The sequence below is a fragment of the Solea solea genome, chromosome 7 (genome assembly GCF_958295425.1).
Source record: "Solea solea chromosome 7, fSolSol10.1, whole genome shotgun sequence".
NCBI lineage: Eukaryota > Metazoa > Chordata > Actinopteri > Pleuronectiformes > Soleidae > Solea > Solea solea.
In genome coordinates, this window is record NC_081140.1 from 27212441 (window position 1) to 27221762 (window position 9322).

The following is a 9322-nucleotide window of genomic DNA, read 5'->3' on the forward strand; positions in this document are numbered from 1 at the left end:
AACACACTAAAATGACTTGTTCACTCGTGTGTACAAAACAAATAAAAGTCAGTAAAGTGTTGTTATTTCCCCTTTTTTGTGTTCCTCAGACATGACCAGCACCTGAATGTTTTTATACTGTACAAAGATAAATTACACTTACACATAATTGGTTTCGCAAGTAAGTAAAATAAGCCTAATTAATATTTGCATCAAGAAAAAAAAAAGCTTTAATTGCCAGTAACAAGATAAAACAGTGTGTATTAAATGTGTGTTAAATTCCCTATCACAGATTGGTGTGTGTGCAAATATAAGAAATTGGTTATAATGCCTTAAATTCGGCTCATCAACTAAAGGAAGACTGAGTTTCTTTGCTTGCTTTAAGTACAAATTTCTTACCTTTTGGCCAGTTGTGTCTTGTTTTTCATGTATTTTTAATATCGTTTGAAGGCACATTACAATTTGAAGTTGGCTGCAGATTTGCAAACCCAATTGGCAGATTATCTTCCTTAAAACAAGAAGACTTAAATCAGTTTAAAACCATTTGGCTTCTAGTTGCAGTGAATTAATAGTATTAACATAATGAAACTGTTTTAAAATGTGCATATACAGGTAGATATATATCTGTAATGCATTAAAAACATGTTAATATATAGTGCAGGTGTATATTTTCCAACATGTTATTTATAGTATGTCAGGTTGTCATATTTGCATGTTGATTTCTTGAGTTAAGTTAAAAAAAAAAGTTTTAAAGGTAAGTTACAACTTAACTCAAGCAAGTCCAGTTGCAATTAAACTAAGTCATTTGAATTGAATTAAATATCATTTCTAATTATTGTCTTGGTAATTTTTCTAAAATATGAACAAACCGGTAAATAGCAAAATTATAAATGGTTTATTGCTGCTCAGTGTAAAGATAAAGGGATAGGAACTTTTGGATATTACATTTTACAGACATTTGTGTTAAAAACTGACATACAGGTGTACCTAATAAACTGGCAGGTGAGTGCAGGTGAGATTTTTGTCCACATGTGTCATGTAGCTTCTTGCAACCATGACACACTGGGAAAGTTTCAAGAAGTAGAAATACAGCATCTCAGAAATCCACATGAAATTTAGGACATTTACTTAGCATGTACACACACACACACACTTACCGCAGGGACATTCATAGATATTTAATATTCATTAAATGTATTCCCGAAGTGAGAACCTGTTCAAAATGTCCTTATATTATGTTGCAGATTTGGACACACTTCATTCAATACATACAAGGACAATTGTCCAGGTGAACGACGTAGCTAAGCTACAACCGTAGCTCAACTTACATGTGCATGGAAAAGTACTGAATGACAAAATGTCCTCACAATTAGTACATTAGCATGACCTTAAAAACAACAAAAAAATAATTGTGTTTGTCCGATTAAAATTAGACTTTTAGAAATACACGTAGCCAATGCTAACAACTAGCCAACAAGTTAAACCGGAAACTGCCCAAAATGTCCCCACAACATCAACATGTCCTCACAGTTAAATTACTGTGTTTGTCTAACTAAAATTTGACTTTTAAAATATGTGTGAACATAGATATTGGAAACCGTATGTGTTTTCGGTCCTCACAAGCACACACTTGTACACACGCTGCACTGTTGATGCCAAGCAGGAGCTCATACCTTTTAAGGTCATACAGTCAAGTTCTGAGGCAACGCCTACTTTTAAGTCGTCAAACGATATTGATCGACAACAATAATTCACGGAAAATGTCAATCGACCAAAACACACCGATGTCGCAGCGTAAAGATTGAAACAACAGTGAAAATGTTTTTCAGTAAATGTAAAAAGACTGATGGTAGAGGTCGCTTCATGAGTCACATGCTTCTCATTCAAGAGTCAATCATCTGCATTATTATAGAGAACAGGAAGCGCACATTCATATCGTATTTGTATTTCTGAGAACTCGCTCACGCCTGCACGTCTCTGCTGAAGTGTGGGAGGGGGGGATGGTGGCGTAGTGTAGTAAGTGTGCAACACGCTTGCAACAACAGAAACTTTGCAAATAGAGAAAGAGAGGGGGAGACAGACAGGGTTGTGTCTGCTGTTGTCACGACAACCTAAACCTCAGAGTCACACCAAGAAGACAGAAGAGGAAGTGGGGGGATGGGACTGGCGCACTGCACACAGACACACAGTGAGAAAAGATGTCCTGAATATGAAGACACAGTGAGGAAACAATCTATTCATTATTGTCTGCAAATGAAGGAATTGAACATGGAACATTTAAGTCCGTTTAAATGTTGTACAAAAACCCATTTTTATTTATTTTTTTAGAAAAGTTGGGACCTGCAATAGAAAAAATGTGACAAAAAGATCCAGGATGCGCTGACGTGTAAAGCAGAGGCGGCCTGAGCCAATCAGAAGACTCTTTTAAATGCAATATTAACGCAGTTAATAGTAGTATCAGAACAAGGTTATCATAGTTTACGAAAGCTAACAAAATAATGTAGACTAAAATTAAAAAAAAAAAAATTTCGTTATATGAAATAAAAATAAAAACTAGCATTTAAAAACAAAAAATGATAACTAACTGAAACGGAATTGTGTGTTTCTAAAACTAAGTTTCATTTCATATATAATCCTTTAGGGGAGCATTTGAAGTGTGTTTATTTTTACACTAAAACTAATAAAAACTAAACTAAAGCATTAACAATAAAAACGAGAAAACCCGCTCTAAAAACAAATTAAAATTATGATAACTTCTAGTATCGGGGTAGCCACTTTTGACTGCTCTCCACCCAAATATAATTAATCTGTGGCCATAAAACACCTATGACCCCTAAAATGAAGATGACATGACGTGTAATTGATAATTGACCTTTTTTTTGTTAGTCCTGCTCCATCTTAACGTTAGTTTTCACCAATGTTGATCCATAACAAATACATGATGACTGATTGACTGAATCACAATCGACATTATTCTCTTTTACTCAAGCATTTATTCGTTTCAGTAGTATCATGAACATTTATGTCTTTGAGGTGAGCCACACAGGAAGAGAGAGGAAACCCCCCGTGACTCAAATAAATATTGAAAGTCTCAGGACATCACACTCTTTTAATGAGACGTGGGAGAACAATGTTCCAACTGCTGCCTTATTCAGTTATGCTCGGTGCTGCCACATGGTGGATGTTTGTGAATATGACTCACAACCAAGCCAGGTAAAATGTTTTTTGTGGACAAAAAAATTCACATAAAACTAACAGTTTTACATTTTAAAGTTGAATGTTTTCTTTTATTAGAATTCTAGTACTTGTACTCCATGCACACAAACAGAACCACATTTTCATTACAGTTAAAAAGATGAAAGAGGAAACACTTTAGTATAAATAATAAAAAAAGAAATAAAAATTACTAAGATCATTAGGAGTAAGGTTGTTGCATATCTACATTTGATATATACCATAAAAAAGGAGGAAAATCTTAATGACATTTTGCCTTGAGTATTCCCAAACGAATTGATCAAAAATGTTAACAAAACAGTATTTCTAGTTCTCAATAAACGGTACTTTTCTGTCCATTGTTTAACAAACTGTGTGATTCAACCTCTTTAAGAAACATACCCTTTATTCAAATGTTCTTAATAATATTCAAGTCGATTTCTACTCAATTTTCATCCTTTGTGTGTCATAATTACGTCTAATTACGATGTGTCGGTAATGATGTGTCTCCTGCAACCCAATATACCTGTGGTGTACCCCGAGGGTCCAATATATTACATTATTACAGTATATGCCAGATGCACAATTTTAATTATTTTAATTGCTATGCAGATGACACACAGATATACTTTTCCTGATGAGTGGATGATTCTGTTTCAGTGACATAAACCTTTGAATGCACTAAACTTTCACCAACTCAGTAGCTCTTATTTTTCTTCCTATTTGTTTTATTTTTGACTTTTCATGGCCCTCTGAATTTTGTAACTTTGCCTTCATACTGACTTGTTTTTGTATCCTGTTTTTTTTTTTTTTCCTATTCTTATTTTTATTAGGGCCCGAGCACAAATTTGTGTGAGGAACCGTGGCTTTGCAGTCATTTTTGAGGGGGTTAACGTGAATTAAAACTCTTGATACTTTGAACGGAGGTCAGGTCTGGTGAAAATGCAATAATTGGCATAGTGCCCAAACCCATGCATTGCTCAAGAGCTCTAAAGCAACTTGATGGGAAAATGTAGTAGCCCAAGACAAACAAAAAAGTCTATTAGAACCATGGCCTCAACTCAACAGGAGCCGGCCATTTTGGAGATTTGCACCCCTACATAAATGAGCAAACTCCTCTGAGCACGTTTGTCATACCGTACATAAAAAACCACAACAATTTGTACTAGACACATCAAAGGCAAAACGTTGTCAAAAGGTTTTGCGGATTCAAAAGGGGCGTGGCCACGGCAACCATCGGCGTTTTGGTGAATTTTGATAATTCTCCATGAAAGGAAGTTCCCCATAACTTTGGCATACATTAACCGATCGCCTCGAAACTTTAGATGTGACACATGAGACCGACCGTGAACATGTCAACGGACACAAATGTACTAAAGACATACAATAGTTTACTTTTAAATACACAGTTTGTTACATCAGTGCTGTCTTTTGCAGCTACAGTGTGCTGGACACAAGCGCAGCCAGGAAGAGTAACATGGCACTAACTGGAGCAACATGGCCACTGGAGTAAAATACCTGCCTCCTATTCAGTGGCTGTACTGGTCTGAAGGTTCCGACCATTTGCCTTCCGTCGGAAAACTCAAGCTGGGAAAATGCAGCGAGCTAAAACAAAGATGAAATCAAAAAGTAAGGTCAAAATAAAACTTGTTATTATCAGTATATTAGTACATGTTGTGTATAATTGCTGTGGGAATAATACTTATAATAATTATATGGACATCCTGGGTGGGTGTTAATAAGTCACATCTTCAGGCATTACAAAATGTTTTTTTGTCTTACATGTCAAAGTTATTAATGAAGTTAAGTACATGTCAAAGAGTAGCGAGAATTGTGCAGAAGCCAGAAAATATTTTTTATCATTTATTATTTTAATTATTTTTTGCATTTTGTGATGCAGTGATGGAAGCGCTGGCCACAAGTTGCCGTAATTTAAACAGAAGTTGTGTAGCATTTCTTTTCACCATCAACCAAAGTATTGTTGCACTCTCTGCTGTGGAAACATCAGCAGAGAAGAAACCATTGTCTTGCGTGGTTTCAAAACGAATGGAGTAAAGTGTGGTACAGCTCTGAGTGCCCATACACAAAATAATACCCAGAGTAGAGTCTGGATGCTGGAAAATACGCGACGTCATTGGGACAATCTGATTGGCCATCGCGTCATTGCGACAAAATCGATGGCCCGGCCGGCGCAAATATAGCATCTGTGCATTAAGAGGAAAGTGTGTGTACTTATGAGAGGATGTGACTGTATATTTAAAAAGTTACCTGCTTCTTGCTGAGGGGAATTGTGTTTTCAAAGACACTCCAGACAACAGCCTCATCACAGTTTGGCGTAGTGAGCGAGCCATCGTAGCGGAAGTACTTAGTCATGTTGTCGGACGGAGGAATGAACATGTTGAGGGAAATGCCGCTCACTGTGGTGCTGTTGGCTGTTTTCATGAAACATTAACAAGACACACAAATAACTACGGGGTAGGGTTTATGGCAAATAGTTCAAGTTGACATCTTCATTGTTCTGATTGAATTATTGCTTGCATGTTAGCAAAAGTGTTTTATGACACGGTGTTATCTGTAAAACTATTGCACTTTAGCCTAACGCTGGAACAGAGCGTACTGCTCAGGACTTTGCAGCTGGAATACAATGAAACAATGTTGTTTGACTTACTGGCTTGTATGGTGAAGTTCAGGGCGTTTATAATGGAATCAAATTTCTTATTTGAGGAGCCTGACTCCTGAAAGGAAAGAGTTAGATGTTACTGAAATTGCATTTTTGTACATTTGTAAACAAATACATGTCCTGAACGTTGATAGGGGATTTCAAAAATGACTTCTTCACTGTTGAAAGTGTTTTTTCCAATCTTTATAAGAAACCACTTTTCTGGTGTACCTCAAGGCTCGATTCTTGGGCCATTTCTTAAAGTTTAAATTACCACCAAAGGGAATGTCTCACAATTTAATCTATTACTTGAAGGTGACATAGACCGGAAGCTCCAATTAACGCTGCGTTTTTGTGTGTATCTGCGTCATTACCTCGTTTATGAAACCCTAAAGTTTCAGAACAAACAGTTCAGCCACTGCTGAGAAAATAGTGTTGTATTGTTTTCCTGGGCTCTGCGAAGCGGATCAACACTTCCTTAATTTGATGTCGTCATCAGAAATCCTCACCACCGTAGCGCCTCCCGGTGCGGGCACTAGTCCGGGCACATCCGGTTGCGTACATTCAACCGCAGAAGAAGAAGAAGAACTAGTCTCGTTGTAGCTGCTGAGATGCAGAGCATCCACCGTGCCAGAGGGGGAGCTGTGTATCTGAGCACTGGCCTATCTATTACGTCACTTCCAGGTACCTGGCCAATCACAGGACAGTAGGAAAGCTCTCGTTGGCTGGCCAATCACAGCAACTGTTTGGTCTGAAACAGCGCGGCTGACGAGAGCGTCAGCGAGGAGATATTTTGATCGGCTCGTTTGCAGCGATTAGGAGGTTTTTAATCATGAAAACAAGTTAATATATGTAAGTAGACCTCCATAACTAACATATATGTGTGATACAAGCATTCTATGTCGCCTTTAAAGTCAACATAGCTCTTATATTTAGCTCAGCTTTGATAGCTTATATTAAATCGACATAGTATCATATAAGTGTCCTTTATCATAACAACTGGATACTTCTGATAAATTTATGAGGTCAATCAGACCTCATAAATTTTGGCAATTACTCCTCACCTTTTCCCCTGATAACAAATATATACAGTATATATGTATATATGTGTATATATATATACATATATATGTATATATGTATATATATATATATTATTTTACAAGCTTCAGACAAACATCAGATTTTAAGTGGTCAGACACATTTAAACACGGATGTATCCACATTGAATCATAATAGTTAATACAATAGTACAATTATTTATTGATTTAGTCATTTTTGTTAATAAAAATAAAAATATCACCTGAAAGAAAAATCCAAGAACAGCCACACCTGCGCGATCTTTCACAGCCTGAGATAATGAGTTGTGTTCTTCTTTTATGTGAACAATGTGCATCTGTTAAGTGGCAAAAATCACGTTAATGCACATTTTTGAGGTATCATAAGTACTTCATGATTGATTTAATAATTTGATGTTAGGGTACAACATATACCATATACCACAAACACTATATAATATGTTTTTATTTCCATATTTCACACCTCCATTGGGAATTGCTCTCCATCAATCAAGTGTTCAGAACCCGAACCTCCGTCTTTGCCCCAGTGCAGGTGAAGTTGAACTGCCTTGTACTTTGTAGCCAGATTTCCACCACTGATCTTTAGACTGGAGGGTAAATCCAGCTGAACTAAAAGCAAACAATCAATATTAAGACTAAGATGGATTCAAAAAAAGTTACGTTAACACTTAGAGCACGAAAATGTGGTCATAACATTAAAAATTGTACACATTTTTTATTTTATTTTTTTAATGTTTTAAACCAGTCCTTTACATGCATATCAAATATTAATGAATTTTAAAAAAATGTAACACTAAAATTGCCATGGTTTTGTCAAGATGCACTTTCATTTTATGGTCTAAAAAACATAATAAATGAATTATTTTCAATATACAGTACTTCATGCAAACAAGGTTATTTTTAGAAACATATTTCATTTATTTAAAAAATGAATACATTTAAAATTATTATTATTTCATAAAATACTCATGTTAACACACCTAGAGCACCAAAGTGTGCTCATAAAAAAGTAAGCGATAAAAATTATATAAATTATTTTTTATTTGATTTTTGAAGCCAACATCAGTCCTCGTCATACATTAATACATTACATAGATATACGTTTTAAACCTTTAAAGTGTGAAGTTTTTGTCAATTTAAATATGGATTTGAATGTGTTTCAATGAGGACATTTTTGTCCATAGGTTTGTTAGTGTGCATATTTTAGTTAACGTTGTTTACAATAGACCAAAAGTTTAAAAAAAAATCCTGAAAACACTGACAAATGCAGAACCTGGCATATATTTTTATTGTTACAAATGTTCAAACCTTATCAATGTTTTACAGCTTCCTGTGGCTCTACCACTTGTCAAATTTTGTTTACCCCACCTTAAGTGTCTTTAGAGCCAAATTTACCTTTGGTAATGATTTATTGTCTTTTTATCCAATTTTATCCTTTTAAAAAAAAAAAAAAATCTCCACTATAAGAGAGCCATACCACTGTGACCGTTGTTAATGAGGTGGCCATTAAAAACCTCTTGATAACCAGTGAGTTGAATGGGACTGAGTCGTTCATCCAGCAGTAACTTCCGCGTAACGATGTTAATGGGAGATTGAGCTCCACCATTGCATTGTTGAGAAACCACTCCCCATGTGTCTGGACCTTTGAAGGCAGGAGAGAATGTTGGAAAATAGTTACTCTGCTTCTACATAAACAGTTTTCTGTCTTTCTTTAAACAGTCATTGGCTTGTCCTGATGGTTTTACCTGTGCAGGTGCGATTACATGCAAATTGAGACTGGTAGCACCAATCTAGAACAACAGATGAAGACATTTTAAAAAAAATAATTTAACATTTTAACAACATTTAAAGCTCCAGTGCGTAACCTCTTCTGTCACCAAAATCAGGACATACTTATATGGTGAAAGACTAAAAATAAATACAATTTTAAACACACGGAAAATTCTTCTAATTTGAATTCATTTAAATTACTTGGAGAACATACCTGCCCCTGAGGCAAATTTCACGAAATATGCCGCCAAAAACAAAACAGTTGCAAGCTGCATTTTAAATGTTCTTCACTTGTCCAAATGTCTCTGCACTGAATCTACTCTAAGATGATGGAAAACTGTGTTTAACCGGCAGGTTATAAGAACAGCTCCGCCCACAAAACATTCTTCAGTTTTTTTTTACGACTTGTGATTAGTTTCACCACTGAAACATTTACAAACACTGATAACTGCACACGGATTTTCTCAATGTCATGACTGGACCTGCTCGCTTTAAGGGTCTGGCTTTGATTAAGTAGTTATCATAAAATAATCAGATATCTTTGAGTTTATTCAGGAACAACATCACTAAATGACAGATGATAATTCATCTGGAACTTCTGTTGGTGGTTTAAAAATGTAAA

At 35.7% G+C, this 9322-nt stretch overlaps 1 protein-coding gene across 1 annotated transcript; it reads right to left on the reverse strand.

Annotated features, from left to right (window-relative positions):
• Nucleotides 1–2766: 2766 nt before the first annotated feature.
• Nucleotides 2767–9039, reverse strand: ca4b (carbonic anhydrase IV b). Its single transcript, XM_058633023.1, has 8 exons — nucleotides 8915–9039; nucleotides 8676–8720; nucleotides 8408–8572; nucleotides 7394–7539; nucleotides 7155–7247; nucleotides 5861–5927; nucleotides 5461–5624; nucleotides 2767–4797 (listed from the first exon to the last, which is right to left on the reverse strand). Exons 1-8 carry the CDS (start codon nucleotides 8973–8975, stop codon nucleotides 4630–4632), a joined length of 909 nt encoding a protein of 302 aa, XP_058489006.1. The 5' UTR covers nucleotides 8976–9039; the 3' UTR covers nucleotides 2767–4629.
• Between the last annotated feature and the right edge of the window lie 283 nt (nucleotides 9040–9322).